The sequence below is a fragment of the Microcaecilia unicolor genome, chromosome 2 (genome assembly GCF_901765095.1).
Source record: "Microcaecilia unicolor chromosome 2, aMicUni1.1, whole genome shotgun sequence".
NCBI classification, from domain to species: domain Eukaryota; kingdom Metazoa; phylum Chordata; class Amphibia; order Gymnophiona; family Siphonopidae; genus Microcaecilia; species Microcaecilia unicolor.
The window spans coordinates 373,434,720-373,451,684 of NC_044032.1; the positions used below are offsets into that span (position 1 = coordinate 373,434,720).

The window sequence follows — 16,965 nt, forward strand, 5'->3', positions numbered from 1 at the left end:
AGGTCAATTAATGTAGATGCTGGCCACAAGTCTTATGAAACTAGTATTCAGCTGGGACCCACATTAGGTTTTCTGCTCATGTCCCGACCCCCTTTCTGATCCTCCATCCCACCTCCGGAGCAGCATCCCCCTCCTTAACATCCCCTGCCACTTCCCAAGACCTTTACAATCTCCCCTTCCAATTCTCCCTCCCACCCTCCCAAACAGTATTAAAAAAAGGCCAGAGCCCTGAAACCTGGTGATCTAGGGGGAAATTGGCAGGAGCAATACCCACTCACTGTTGCCCATTGTGGCTTGCTCTTGAAAATGGCTGCCATGACCTCTACTGGCAGCCCTCACAATACTTCGAGTACCATAGCGGCAGCCATTTTCAAGAGCAGACCATGACAAGCAGGAGCAAGTGGGCGTTTTTCCTGCCCTTTTCCCTCTAAACCTCCATGGATCAGCAAAGGTTGGCCTAGAGGGTGGGGTCGCAGGGCTTGGGCCCTCTTATAGTTTCTTTGGGGGTTACGGGCATGAGAGAGGAATGAAATAGTCGAGCTGCAGGAACACATGTGCCGCTACCTGGAGGTTAACTGGGCACTGGCCGATTCAGACTGCTGCCCAATTAACCTCACTGCATAAAGTTAGGACAGCCTTTTTGCAGTTAGGGGACCTTTTACAAAGCCACGCTAGTGTTTTTAGCTTGCGTTGAAAATCAGCTGGTGGTAAATGCTTAGATGTCCATAGGAATATAACGGGTGTCTCGGTGTGTACCACCAGCTGATTTTACCACGAGTTAAAAATGCTAGGGCGGCTTAGTAAAAGACCCCTTTAGCTAGTCGCTAACCAGCTAGGTCACCACTCCGTCCTAACTACTTCCGTAACCTTGCTGGTGAGGGAAAGGCTGGTTAGAGGAGATATTCATTGGCACTGTCCAATTAAGTGAAACTGAGTATTTCCATTTTTATCCCTGGACGAGCAATTTAAATGGCTAGGAGCCTCTTGTGGTGGTTTAAATCACTTTTGAATATCGACCAATGTGTGTGAATTTTAGCAAACCATTTACAACAAAATGGAAAGAAGTGTAACCCTTTAGTTTGGGTACAGTGTTAGGGTACAGTATCAGGGGGGCTACACAAATATATTGGACTGGTTCGAATGCAGAGCCAGGGCTAGCAATGCTAGAAGGTCAGCTGACACAGCATCCACTCACTTCACTTTCTGACTCTTAAGCAATAAAGCAGTCCACACAGTAAGGATTGTTTCAGACTGTGAAAGGTTTACTGCAACTTGGATAGCCAGCAGGGGCAATAACTCCAAAGACTATTTACAATCTCTTTGTATATTCCTGTAAAAATCCTTAAAGTGAAAGATTCATTAAAATCTGCGGTCTATTTTGCCACTACCTCTTACTTTTGGTCTCAGTTGTATTTTGTTTAGGGTAATAGGAATGGGGTGAATGAGTAAGGTGTCATTTTACAGAACTGCGGTAAAAAGTGGCCTTAGCATGCCCTTATGCAGGTTTTTCCCAAGTGCTAAGGCCATTTTTACTGCAATGGAAAATGGTTAATTTTCTATTTTTTTCTGTTAATGGCCATGTGCTAATGTTGCCATAAAAAAAAATTACCACATGAGCACTTATTGACACCTATTTTGTAGACAGTAAAAGCTCACATGGTAAACCTGTGCTAACCAGTTAGTACACAGTAATATTACTGCCCACTCTCTTCCCCTGACACACTCCCTCCAATAAAAAAATACCAGGCTTGAGCATGTACGCACTAGCACCTATTCAGCTTTGTAAAAGGCTTCTTCAGTGAGGTTCATGCAGGCTCATTTTGCCATCATGTGATTTATACAATCTTTGTAGCCTGATTTTATAACAGGACCCCTATGTGAGAAGCAATGGTGTAGCCGGGGTGGGGTGGGGGGTGATGCCAAAGCCCCGCCAGCCAAAGAAATGTGCTGCTGAGTTGCTGCCCACCTCCTCATGCTGCTGCGGTACAGAAGTCGGCGGTGTACCTCCAGCTGCCGATGCAGGAACTCCTCATGCGCACTGATTTTGCATAAGAACTGATGTTCAGAGAGTCCCAGCATCAGCAGCTGGAGATACACCACTGACTTCTGTACTGCAGCAACGTGAGGTCGACGTTTGGCTGGTGGGGATTCACATCCCTGCCTTGAAAGGTATTATTTTTGGTGTGCTGGGGAGGGGGGGGAGGAGGAGGGAGGAAATGTGTTGTCCCCCCAATCCATGTCTGGGCCCCCCAAACCAGAGGGCTGGCTACACCCCTGGTGATGTCCAAAAAGTTGTCTATTTTAAGCCTATTTTTATAAAACCTAGATACTTCAAGCGTTCACAATAGTGGAAACAGCAAACAGAGGGCTCCTTTTACCAAGCCGTGCTAAAATGTGGCTGGCCCTGGTGTCAGCACGTGGGTTTTCTGTAAAATGTAGCCACTTTTAGCATGGCGGCAAAATGGCTGCCATGCCATACTTTTTTGTAATGGCCATATGCTAATTTCCCCATTAGCGTGTGGCCTTACTGCCACCTATTTAGTAGCCGATAAGGGCTCCAGCGCTGTAATTTGCTTGTGGTACTTGATTAGTGCAGGCATGCCTACGCTCCACCCATAAGCATGCCTCCTGTGCTGGAAAATAATATTTTCCAGTGTGGGATTAGCACGCGCTGACTGGAAAAGTACTGCGGGATGCCTCAGTGCATTTTAGCACAGTAGGCCTTGTGTTAGGCCTGCCGCGCCTTAGTAAAAGGGCTGCAAAATATCTTCAAAAAACATATATGTGGCAAAGAGTTTCTCCAGATTGTGAATATAAAAAATGCAGCCAGTTATTTATTCAAACTATTTTTTTATTTTTATGCATGTGTGCTGTCACAAGATTTTATAAAACCCCTTCTTCTTGAATAAAACAGGCTTTATGTGTAGAAAACCACGTGGTAAAATTACTCCCTTGAAGGCTTTTTTTTTTTTTCTGCAGATGAGAAGTAAAGTCTGAGGCAAAGTTTAGGGTTTGATCAGCCTGTCTCATCTGTCCAGAAGTCATCTTATAACCGGGGGCTTAAGGTTTGTTTGGAAATAATTATGAGCTGTGCTGTGGCATGATGTGGCAGCTGTGCTGTCATTCATTTTTGCAGTACAACAGCTCTCGGACAGAATAGAGTAAATTTTACACAAAGCATGTACTATGCAACTAAATCGCATCTGAAAGGTGCACATCATAGAGATCACATGATTTCTAAAGGCATTTTTTTTATTTTTAAACTTTTGGTGCAAATTTCCAAAATCTGCCACTCTGACTTGTGCTCTCTGTTTGTATCATATAACAAATATTAGTAGATTTTGAGTTTGCTGGTGCTGCATATACCTACGTAATCACATCTATATATGGAAAACTATAGGCATAAGTGATTATGCCAGTAAAACTTGTTTTGCATGTTTGAAGGTGTGAAATAGATGTGTGTTTGTGTGCGTGTAAAATAGTAACATGGAGGGGCATTTTTGATATGATGTCTAAGTCCAAATTGAGATGATTTGCTGAAAATGTCTCAAAGAAACATATAGATCACAGATATAATTGAACCAGAAAAAAAAAACATTTTTGGTTCAGTTATGGCTTTGAGCTAGATGTTTTTATGCTCAAAGCGTCCATCTGTAAGTACCATTTTCGAAAATAAAATGTCATATAGAAAATGTAGAAAAATACAAATACGGATCCCAAGATGGCGCTGTGACCAGACGCACCTGAGTCTGCTGCCGAGGTGACCCCGGTGTTTTCTGTTGGTTTCGCTGCCTTTGTGGTCTCCTTGATGGGGAAACGAAGGGGGAAAGTCAAGGAGCATTCCTCGGCTCCTGGGGCGTCCTTGGCGTTGCGACAGACGACCCTGCAGTTTGCCAGACAGCAGCCAGGACCTCGGGGAACTTCGACCCCTTCTGCCGCTCTCGACGCGTCGGTGTCGATTGAAAGCGCTAACGGGGCTTCCCTGAGCCCCGTAGAGCGCATTGCTCCACCTCAACCCGGAAGGGAATTACTGGCAGCCCAAGCAGGAACGGCGAACGGAGACGCTCAGCCTAACCTCCTCGAGGAAAGGTCTGCGGTGATAGAACACGAACCCCAACCTAGAGAAGCACTTTTCCAATCAGCTCTACAGGTACTTCCACTGGATATTGTTTCAAAACTATCTCAGGTTGGTGATCAGGTTCAAGTCCTTCCTGGAATTTCTGGTGTGGTAAGACCTGCAATTGTGACTTTAGAGTCACTATGGGACATGGTACATAATATCCAAATCTCCATGCAACCTACTTTAAAAGAGAATACTGAAAATATAAGAACTCTTTCCGAAGCTGTGCTACTCCAAGCACAGGTATCTGCACAACAGGCCACTAAAATGGAAAATTTGAATACTAAATTGCAAGAGATGGGAACTTTAGAGAATGTTTTGGTTAAAGACAATATTTTTCTTCATAAACGGACGGAATACCTTGAGAACCAGATTCGTAGACTTAATCTTAGGTTCCTAAACTTCCCTAAGTCTCCTTTAATTTCACCTCTTGAAATGGTCAAGAAATATATGGTGGGCATTCTTGGAATGGACAAGGATTCATTGCCCCCCATAACAAGGGCCTATTACATCTGGAACCCACAGGGAGACGATCGAAATCTCCCAAGGGTGGGGGATGGAATGAATTTAACTTCATTCCTTGAAAGCTCACTGGAGATAATTACACAGAGGTCTACTATGCTTGTTACCTTTGCATTGGAGCCTGACCGCAATGCAATACTGAGACTTTCTTTAAGACACTTAGAAAACTTGTTTATGGGCTCAAAGGTTCGTGTTTTTCCTGATCTCTCAAGGCCCACTCAAGCTAGACGCAGGGCTTTTTTAGATCTGCGTCCTAGAGCGTTGGCATTGGGGATTAACTTTGTATTACGTTTTCCTTGTATATGTAATTTGATGCTTGAGGGCAGTCAGTTTCAATTTGTAGACCCTAAACAGTTAAAGGAATTTCTTGATGCTAGAGTAGATACGAATGTTATGTGCCCTCCATAATAGCAGGCTGGGATCAGTAACCCCGAGGTATGCAAAGGGAGGTTTTTCTTTTTTTTGCCTTTGTAAATATAAATTTTTGATTCCTGGGATCAATTTCTTAATTTGTGGACGAACAGGCCTTAAACCATATTCTTTGTTTTGTTATTTCCTTGTCAATGCCTATTGCATATTCATAATTTGTTGTGAAATAATGATTAATATTGATAAATAAAATAAAATAAAAAAAAAAAAAAAAGAAAATGTAGAAAAATAAGCCACAGGTAGATCTGTCTGGCAGCAATCCTAGTAAACTGGCCACACAGACTAGAGAGTTGCATGGGGACAGAAATCTAACCCACCCTGTCCATCCCCACTGGAATCTAATCTATCCCCATCCGTCCTCGTGGGAATCTAGCCCATCCCCGCTGCAAGTAATCTCCTCCATCCCAGCTCCTGGCCCACCAAGCCCTCTTTAATACTCCCTCCCTTCCACATGAGTCCTGTATTTTGCGCCAGCTCCAGTGTCTGTATTGCTAATCCCTCTCCCCTCCACATGAGTCCTGCTTCTCTCCATCCCCTTTCATCTCGCTCCCCCTCCTCGCAGTCCTTTCATTTTTATTGCCTTGTGTGACTGCCTGTGGGCATAGCTGTTAATATGGCAGTACAACTAGAGATCTAAAAAAGTATGGAAGACTGTGAGGAGGAGGAAGGGATAGGAGAGATGCAGGACTTGTGCAGAGGGCTGAGGGAATTAAATAGAGACAGAAACTGGAGCCAGAGCAAAATATAGAACTCACACAGAATGGGGAGAGAGGGGCGGAAAGGCCCTGATGCTTGCAAAAAATGACCAAATTTCATGTATGCAGTTTGCCCACAATATACATGTGGACATGTTATATACTTTTATTTCTACTTAAACATGCAATTTATGCACACTGGGCCAGATTCTATATATGGTGCCCAAAAATCAATGCAAAAAACCCCCCCTGCGCTTAGCGGTATTCTAAAAACCTTGCCTAAAATTAGGCATGTACATAAGTATTGCCATACTGAGACAGACTGAAGGTCCATCAAGCCCAGCATCCTGTTTCCTACAGTGGCCAAACCATGTCATAAATACCTGGCAAGATCCCCAAAACAGTACAATACATTTTGTGATGCTTATTCTAGAAATAATTAGTGGATTTTCCCCAAGTCCATTTTAATAATGGTCTATGGACTTTTCCTTTAGCAAGCCATCCAAACCTTTTTTAAACCCCACTAAGCTAACTGCTTTTACTACATTCTCTGGCAACGAGTTCCAGAGTTTAATTACACATTGAGTGAAGAAATATTTTCTCCAATTCATTTTAAATTTACTACTTTCTAGCTTCATTGTATGCCCCCTAGTCCTACTATTTTTGGAAAGAGTAAACAAATGATTCACGTCTACCCGTTCCATTCAACTCATTATTGTATAGACCTCTATCATATCTCCCCTCATCAGCCTTTCCTCATAGGGAAGTTGTCTCATCCCCTTTATCATTTTCATCGCCCTTCTCTGAACCTTTTCTAATTCCACTATATCTTTTTTGAGATGCGGTGACCAGAATTGAACACAACATTTGTGGTGCGGTCGCACCATGGAGCGATACAAAGGCATTCTAACGTCCTCATTTTTGTTTTCCATTCCTTTCCTAATAATACCTAACATTCTATTTGCTTTCTTAGCCACCGCAGCACACTGAGCAGAAGGTTTCAATGTATCATCATGGTTTATAGAATACGTGTAGTGGCTGTCCCGTGACTAAAATTTAAGCACAGTCATTTACACCAACTAAAATCTGGTGTAAATACCCATATCGTATTTAGGGGAAATGGGACTTGATATACTGCCTTACTGAGGTTTTAGCAACTGCATTCAAAGCGGTTTACATATATTCAGGTACTTATTTTTTTGTACCAGGGGCAATGGAGGGTTAAGGCAGGGATCAGGCATATTCTGTAACAGTGCTTCTAATTTTCAGGAATGCCCATGACCTGCCCTTGCCCCTCCCATGGCCATGCCCACTTATGTGACCTGCACTTTAGAATTTATGTGGACAACTTTACGCTTTGAAAATTTCACGTGTAAATTCTAATTAGTGCCGATAATTGCTTGTTGGCCAATTATTGGTGCTGAAGAGCTTGTTAAACAGTTAAGTTGCACATGCAAACAGGCTACACATGCAGATTTGCGTGCAACCTTAGCTGCTGTTTACAGAATCTGGAGGATTATATGCACACATGTGTTATTATGTGTTAAAATACAATACACTAGTCCCCATACTCAACCCAAACCAGCTCCTCATCTCCCCATGTCTTTTATCTGAAATTCCAACCAGTGTCCTCCCAATACCCACCATATCAATTCCAAGCTTGCTCAGAATCTGCTGAAAAACTAGTCTAAACCACATCTGCTGGTTGACAATTTTAAGCTTAATTGTATTCCTCTACGATTCTTGCAGCACCAATACTAAATCCTATACTTGGAATGAAACTGTGTGTGTGTGTGTGTGCAAGGAGGTGTTTTTGTGTCGGGGGGGGGGGGGTGTTTGGGTCTCTGAGAGACATTGATGAATTGTGTTTAGTTTAATGAATCTCAGTCTGTTACATTTCATGGCATGGCATACTTTCAGGTCTGCTTAATTCGAGTGACCAACATGTTGAATTACAGATGTTTTGGCATTAGAGGAATGTGGAGGATAAATTTATAACAGGGTGTCTAGTTTACAAGGGGTAAGTAGATGCCCACTTAATCACTGTTTTATAGAGACACATAGGTGCCTATGCATATTTACAATTTATTTATTTATGATGATTTATTTACCGCCTTTTTGAAGGAATTTACTCAAGGTGTTGTATGGTAGAAATAAATCAAACATAAGCAATAGACAATTGCAGCAGTAAAAATATTCCAATAACAATACAAAGTTACTACTTAACAATGTCAACACAATATGTAAGTCACAGTAATCACGCCTACATTGTAGATACAGACATGTAATTGTAAATGTCCATGCCTAGATTATGTGTGTGTATAAATTAGCATATTTTATAATCTATGCCCTTACATGGGAGCTATGCCTGTGCTTTGTCCAAACTCTACCCATGTTACACTGTCATGTCATGGAGTATACCTTTATGCTGAGTATTATTCTGTAAGAGGTCCAACGCAATGTAGAAACAATGCTTCCTGAGGGAAACATTTCGCAATCTGATACAATCAATGGTACTAAGCCATTTAGATTACTGCAATGGAATCTATGCGAGATGTAAAGAACAAACCTTAAATAGACTCCAGACCACTCAGAATACGGCAGCCAGACTTATCTTCGGAAAAACCCGATACGATAGCGCAAAACCCCTCCACGAAAAACTACATTGGCTCCCAATTAAAGAATGCATTGCTTTCAAGATCTGCACAGTGATTCACAAGATTATCTACGGTGAAGCTCCAGGATACATGACAGACTTGATCGACCTACCTACTAGAAACACATCCGAATCATCACGAACGTACCTAAACCTGCACTACCCAAGCTGCAAAGGACTCAAATACAAATCAACCTACGCATCCAACTTTTCCTACATAAGCACCCAAGTGTGGAACGCATTACCAAAAACCATGAAAACTTCGTACAACCACCTACACTTCCAGAGAACACTAAAAACTTATCTTTTTAAAAAGGCATTCCCTGCCAACCCAACAAACGCCTGATCTCTGCAACACAATATACACTAGAATTCAAAATGCACAAAACACAACTCTCCCACTGTTCATCGACCTTATGAGGCTGTCCCACATGAACTTTATCTCATCTCAACATCACTCTGTATTTGTAAACACCGGAGACTGCAAACACACCTCCGGTACGATGTAAGCCACATTGAGCCTGCAAATAGGTGGGAAAATGTGGGATACAAATACAACAAATAAATAAATAAATTACAGACATATGTGGTCATATATGCATGAAAATGTTTTTACAAAATTACCTCCTTTGAGTGAAAACATTCACAGAAGTTAGATTCTCAAGGGGTAAACTTTCACGTGTAGGCCATGTGTAAATGTTTATTTAAATTGATCATTAATGGACTGTTATTCTGCAAAATCATGCAAAACAGCTCATTAATAATGAATTTTGTGAATATGGCTTCACAGGCAGGGATGGCTGGAGGACATTCAATATCCTAGGCAAACTTTCATCCATGAACTCTGCATGTAATAACTAATGACTAATGAAGTTTATGTTGTAGCGCAGAAAAATGATATATCAGATCCATGACCCTTTATCCTTGACTCCTTTACCCTTTCACGCGGTCTTTCATGGCCCCAAGCCAACCCAGTGATTCTTCACTCATTAAAAGTCATGCCACACAGGGCCGTGCCAACACGGTAAGCGAGGTAAGCATGGCAGGAGGGTGCCATCCTCTGGGGGGCGCCCCGCCGCACCATGCTTACCTCGTCCTCTTCTCCCCAGATCCTTTTCCTTTTTTTTTTGTTTAAATTTACCTCTGTCCGGCGGCAGCGTAGCATTAGTGAGGAGGCGGTGCTCCCCCGCCCCAACGTGTCAGTCTTCCCTTCGCTCAGTTCTGCCTTCTTCTGACATCAGAAATGATGTCAGAAGAAGGCGGGAACTGAGCAAAGGGAAGACTGACACGTCAGGGCGGGGGAGTGCCGCCTCCTTCTCACTAACGCTACGCTGCCGCTGGACAGAGGTAAATTTAAACAAAAAGAAAACGATCTGGGGAGAAGAGGGCGGGTAGTGTAGCAGTCATTTTCGGGGGGGCGGCGGGTAGTGTAGTGATCGTTTTCGGGGGGGGGCAGCGCGGGGCCAACTGCAGGGGGGCGCCGGAAACCCTAGGCACGGCCCTGATACCACATACAGCAGAGTACCAACCACATTCCTTCTACTGGAATGATGGCTGTCTGTAATGTCATGTCCTGTGTGAAGGAGGGCAGAAAAGGGGTTAGAATGATGCTGGAACAAGAGTGCCTTGTGAGTGTGCTGGGCTGGGCTGGTCTTGGAGGAAAGCAGCAGATGATTACCTCCAGAAGCTCCAAATCACAGTGGTCACTAGGAAAACAGCCACCAACCTGGTAAAGCCATGGATGGAGCCTAGGATCTCTGCTACCGTAGCAAGCCCAGCAGCAACATTTTGACTCACTGACTGTCTGCTCCTAACAGTCAGAGAGTGAATAATTAATTGTTGTGTGCAGTTCTATTCCTGTGCTGGCACTGCCCCCAAATTGTGCCACACTAACTTGGTTTTCACAGAAGAAATTAAATTGTCAAAATTGTGCATTATAAGCTCACTAGTAAAAAAGCCCCATTACAGATGCAAATGAAACGGGGGCTAGCAAGGTTTGCTTCTGTGTGCATGTGGGAGTGTGTGTGTCCCTGCCAGTGCTCTCTGCCCTCTCTCCCCTCCCCCCTCTGAGTCCTTCACTGTTACAGAGAGAGCGATTTGATTTCGTGCTTTGCTGTGTTTTTTCCTTCACTGTTTGTGTTACAGAGAGAGCAAGGGCGGGGCAGACACTCATGGGGGAAACCGGATATCTCTCCCCCTTCACACTTCCGGCTGGAGGCTTCATAGAACGTTGGTGGTGCCTTTTATATATAGAGATTTCCATATGAGTTCACAGAATACTGTAAACAGTACTTTCTCCATGAAACTCTGCACACCTTAGTACATTGATCTCCTGATTTTTAGTTATCCTTATACCCTTCCTCCCATGGGCAGAAGAACAGCACATTTTACTTCTGTACATTTCCTCTAGCTGAATTTCAGTCTGAAGTCTGAATATTTGAGGCCAGCAAGTTCTGGGAAATTTCAGATCCCAGTGCTTTCAGACCTCAAATAGAATCTGACAGAGCAGTCATACCCAGAAAAGAAATGTGCTTTCCTTCTGCCTTTGGAAACGAAGGAAGGTATGGCAAGGTTACCAGACTCCTGGTGGATGAATCTGGGATATTTCCTTTTAATAGTGGTAGTGAATAAGGAAGGATGTGCATATGTGTAAGCATAGGAGCCAACTTTTCAAAATGATTGGGGGTGCTGAATGAACGCAACCCAATATTCTCCCACCACCTGCTACCACCAAAAAAGAAATAGTCTTAGTCTACATTCACTTTTCTTTTCTTTTGATTTTTTAAAATATATTTTAATGCAACAGTCAGATAAAACAATAACAACAGAGCAATCCCAAATCACAAATGAATGGTGTGCAAAATGAGTCTACTGTCTAAGTAGTTGCAGGGTACAAGTGTAAAAACTTGCACCACAGCATTTCATTTCATCAGCTGTTGTGCTGATAGATCCTAAGTTCAAAACAGGCCATTTCTCTCATTGACAAACCATAGCTGCCCAAAGTGGTGGTGAATCTTCTGCCACCCAATAGGACAGAATCAATTTCTTGATGAGCAAAAGAGCATTATAAAGGAAGTGGCACTGCAAGGCCAAGATGCCCTGCTTCACCAAGTGTTCCTGAAAACCCAAAAGTAAAGAGCCACAGTCCCATTCGGGGAAGCACTGGACAACTCATGCCAACACCAACAGTCTTGCCAAACCTGAAACATGTTATCAAAATCTCTGAATCTAACAAACAGATCCCTATTCAGACACTTGGCCTTGCAGTCACACATGTAGAACAGAGATTGCCCCTCTTCAAATTCTTCAAAAATTAATCTGAAATCCTAAGAAGGTAGACTGCATGCAGCACAGTACCAGAAAAACAGAAACACTTTGCTATACACTACAAAATAAGACAGCAGATGTAAATTCTTAAATTTGACATATTCCAAACACTAAAATGAAAATAAACTGATTTTTTTTCTACCTTTGTTGTCCAGTAACTTTGTTTTTCTTATCATATTGGTCCCAGTCTCTGATTCTGCTGCTCTCTATCTGTTCTCTTAACTCCGTTTCCAGGGCTTCCTTTCCATTTATTTCTTTACTTTCCTCCTTTCTTCTTCATTTCTTGCCCTACATCTATAGGTAAAAGCTGAGTCCTCCACGGACTTGACTGAAGAAGGTATAGAGCGGATCCAGGTTTTGCCTATTTTCTCCATCTATGTGTAGTTTTTCTCCTCTTCTCCCTTTCCCTCATCTCCGTCAGTGTGCATCTCTTTCCTTTTTCTTCCCTCCCCTTCATCCATATGCATCTCCTTCCTCTCTCTTCCCTCTCCTCCATTCATGTCCAGCATTTCTCTTCTCTCCCCTCCATCCATGTGCATCTCCTTCCTCTGTCTTTCCTCCCCTCCCTCCATCCATGTCCAGCATTTCTCCTCTCCCTTCCCCTCCCTTCTATCCATGTACATCTACTGCCTCTGTTTTTCCTCCACTCCATGTACAGCATTTCTCCTCTCTCCTCTCCCCTCTATCCATCCATGTGCATCTCCTTCCTCTGTCTTCCCTTCCCTTCATCCATGCCCATAATTTCTCTTCTCTCCCCTCTATCCATGTGCATCTCCTTCCTTTCTTCCCTGTCCTCCATCCATGTCCAGCAATTTCTCCTCTCTCCTCTGCCCTCCCCTCCCATCCATGCCCAGCGATTCTCCTCTGCCCTCCCCCTCCCATTCATGTCCAGTGATGCTACTCTGCCCTCCCCTCCCATCCATGTCCAGTGACTCACCCAAACCCCACCTGTCCCCCTTTTCAGCCCCCGAAATCCAGTTCCAACCCCTGCCCTCTTCTCCCACAACAGCCCTCCTTTCCTTCCTGCCTCCCAGGGTTTAAAACTTATTTTACCTCAGGTTGCAGCGGCAGTGAAAGCAGCAGGCTCGCCTCCAGTCTTCCCTTCCCTGTAAGTGCCCCACCCCCACGGAAACAGGAAATTACATCTGAGGAGGGCGGGAAGGTCCTGTTCCCCTCCTCCCTGGCATTGTGTACAAGCCAAAGTTCTCAGATTATCCACCTATGCAAATCATATGCTAATTAAAATGGAGTTCAGTTTCTGAATGCTCAGGGAATTATCTAAATAACTTCTGGATGGGTTAGTCCTCCCCTACCACTTCCCATGTAGCCTGCCCTATCTGGCTACAACCACCAAGCAGGGTTCCAGATGTTCACCCTAACTAGTGAGGACTATACCCAAGTTGTCCTTCTGTATGGCCTATCAGTGATACTTTCTCAGGGTCAGCCCCCCCCCCCCCCCATTGTAATAAGACAGCAACCCATCATAGTATAATCATGAGAGATAATCTGTGTTTGTGAGTGGGTATGTATCACAGGTGTTTGTGGCAAGTGCCACCCCAATAAATTAACTTGCTACCTCTTTACTATTCCAGTCAGAACCAGATCTTAGGGAAACAATTCTATAACTCAGCACCTCATTTTAGGAACCCCCAATGGCATGTACTGAGCACTCATCCTTTAACAGTCTATGGGGCGCACCTAAGCTGTTACAGAATATTAGCACAAGTCAGTACTGGCATGTCTTATCTTAGGTATGAATACTTATGTCAGTGCTGATGTAGTTAGCAGAAGGTTTCAGTGTATTATTGACGACGACACCCAGATCCCTTTCTTGGTCCGTAACTCCTAACGTGGAACCTTGCATGACGTAGCTATAATTCGGGTTCTTTTTTCCCACATGCATCACCTTACATTTTCTCACATTAAACATCATCTGCCATTTAGCCACCCAGTCTCCAAGTCTCGTAAGGTCCTTCTGTAATTTTTCACAATCCTGTCGCGAGTTAACGAGTTTGAATAACTTTGAGTCATCAGCAAATTTAATTACCTCGCTAGTTACTCCCATCTCTAAATCATTTATAAATATATTAAAAAGCAGCGATCCTAGCACAGACCTCCGAGGAACCCCACTAACTACCCTTCTCCATTGTGAATACTGCCCATTTAACCCCACTCTCTGTTTCCTATCCTTCAACCAGTTTTTAATCCACAAAAGGACTTTTCCTCTTATCCCTTGACCCTCCAATTTCCTCTGTAGCCTTTCATAAGGTACAATTTTTGGCAACTTTTACAGAATTACATGAGAAAAAAGACACCGCAAAACGTGTTAAAGCATTATATTGTAATTTATCCATCGGGACATGCTAATTATACACTATAATTTATTTTTCTTTTCGGGAGAGACTTTTACGTATTATCCATGCTAATATGAACATGCTGATTGGATATCTGTATAAAGTGGTCTTAATGTGGTAGCACTTACCCTCAGATTCTGTTTAGGTTGCCCAAAGTTGGGTGCACAGACTTGGGTGTGGATCCCAGATTTATGCATAAACTAATTAATGAGCCATTTACAATAAATATTCAGTGTTAATTGGCAGTGATTTGTGCTTACGCGTAGATCTGCCCTGTGCCCTATCCTATAAAATGCACTCCTAAATTTTATAGTGTACAAGTCAAAAGGGGCGTGGTCATATGCAGGTCAGGGGCATTCCCCGAAATTAGGCATAGTGTTATAGAATAGGGTCGGCCAATATTATTTATTTATTTCATTTATATCCCACCCCCCAATAGATCAGGTTCAATGTGGCTAACAACTTATTGTGATTAACAGTACAAAAAGTGATGCGGGATAGTAAACATTAAGTAGTAATAACAAAATAAATGAGTGTTGAGTAATTACAATATGTAATATGGAAATGAATGCTAGATGCAAAAAGATAACAATTTGTAAGTCATCATGTATAATAACAATTAGAATGGAACTGAGAAATTGAATAATTGTACAATTAGGGGTTTAAATTAATTATGATCATCTGTGAGAAATTGCTTAAACAGAAAGGCTTTAAGGTATTTCCAGAATTATCAAATTATTAGGTTCCCATATGATGACTTTCAGGAGAGAATTCCACCATTTGGTACAGAAGTAAGTGAATGATGACATGTAGATTGATGTGTAGATCGCATTTTTGCATCTAGGATAGAGAAGGATTAGATAATCTCTTGAACCAGGGAGAGTGTTGCGAAGGGGGAGATCAATTAAAGGCTGCATATAATCAGGGGTTAAGCTATATAGAGTTTTGAAAACAAATGTACATAGTTTGAATGTCATTTTGGCTTTGATTTGGAGCCAGTGTAACCTTATAAGCAAAGGGGCAAGCGCTTTCAAATCTCCTATCCTTGTAGACTAATCCGGCTGCTGTATTTTAACCTGTCTGCAGTTTTTTCCAAGGAAGATTCCTTACAGCCAGCATAAATGGCATTGCAATAATCAAAGTGTGATAATACTAATGTTTGTACTAAGGTTCTAATCATATCTTAGGGAAGAGATGCCTGATTCTTTTTGGTTTCCACATTACTTTAAAGGTTTTTGTGATGACTACTATTAGTTGCGTGCCAGCATTTACACCAGGTTTCAGCCGGTGTAAAGTTAGGCACAAACCTCTGGATTCTATATAGTGCGTCTAAAGATTGGCGCAGAACAATGCGCATAATTTAACAAGCTTAAAAAGCTAATGAGCACTGATAACAGCCCACAACAAGCTTTAATGATCACTAATTGGCACTGATTAGAATTTAGGCGCACAACTCGCTAAGCGTATTCTGTACCATAGTGTGCCGAACTTCTAACGTGCGCAGGCAAAAGTGGGCGTGGTTATGGGCATAGAAATGGGCATTTTGTGGGCGTTCCAAAATTTACATACCTAATTATAGAATATGGCCCAGTTTGCCTAAATCTACTCACTGGGATTTACGCCATGTTTTCATTGGTGTAAATGGTTGTGCATCGATGTAGGCACTGGAATATGTACTAAGCATATTCTATAATCAGCACCTAAATCTAAGCAGCAATTATAGAATATGCTCAGTTGGCACTGATTTCAGCGCCAATTTTTTAGGCGCCATATATAGAATCTCTACACAGAATATTAATTTAGCATGGACCTTCCTAGCGCCTAACTTTGGGCCCCATTTGTAGAATTCCTGCCTTAGTGTTTCCTAAAGAGAACGTGGTAAGTGCTCCCATGGTTTTGCAAGTACCATGTGTTAATAGAAACATTTGTGCATGACCTGCAAAAACCAAATTGGAAAAATCCATAATATACTGCTGCGGTAAATCTGGGTTTAGCACGTGGAATAAGCCCAGATTTACCATGGTGTAAACCTGGGCTTATCCCACGCGCTAAGCCCAGATTTACCACAGCAGTATATTATCTCACGCGGTGTAAATTAGTAGGTGCGACACCCAGATTTTGCTGTGGCTTAGTAAAAGGTCCCAACAGTCTTTCAAAAGAAATGTGCAGGCTTGGGGGGAAAATGTATGTTAGACTGTGGTGAAATGAATGCTTAGTTTTGCAGCAGAAGTGCTATTAAAAAAAATGCAATGATCTCAGGAATACCCTTAAATTTCTGAAAAATAAAGAACTCCTGGTTTGTTTAAGTGGCAAAGAACCTCATGTACAATATTTCTACCCGTAATTTATCTCAAACTCTCTTAGCATCCTGCAAAATTGATTGATTATGATAACATGAATGTCTGTGAAATGTTATCAGTTGCCACTGAGTGCATTATTTTATTCCATCTAACGTAGAATCTGATTATTTGTCATTACTCAGTTATTGTTTGCTTGTTTTTTTCAGATGCAATAACCGTACCCAGTGTGCAGTAATAGCAGGTCCAGATGTCTTTCCAGATCCATGCCCAGGAACATACAAATACCTAGAAGTGCAGTATGAGTGCGTTCCTTACAGTACGTAACACAATCTATTTTCTACATGAACCGTACTACTTTTTCAAAGCAGTTCTGAAATGTTTCCATTGCATGAGGTATGATTCATGCTTTTATTTAAGGTATAGTGCAGTTTTTTAAGTTACTTATTAGATATTTGAACATTTTCTCTCTGTGTAGGTTTGACAGAGTTATTTTGGTTTTCTTTCGGTTTTTTTGTTGTGGTGATGGTTTAAAAATTGACTCACGTGAACAGATTGATCTGAA

The 16,965-nt window shown here is 42.3% G+C and overlaps 1 protein-coding gene across 1 annotated transcript in view; it reads left to right on the top strand.

Moving 5' to 3' along the window:
• The window catches only part of ADGRL3 (adhesion G protein-coupled receptor L3), a 1,077,673-nt gene that overhangs the window by 322,810 nt on the left and 737,898 nt on the right, over nucleotides 1–16,965 (top strand). The window contains 1 exon segment of the mRNA XM_030194565.1: nucleotides 16,610–16,719. Coding sequence (XP_030050425.1) covers nucleotides 16,610–16,719 — 110 coding nt within the window.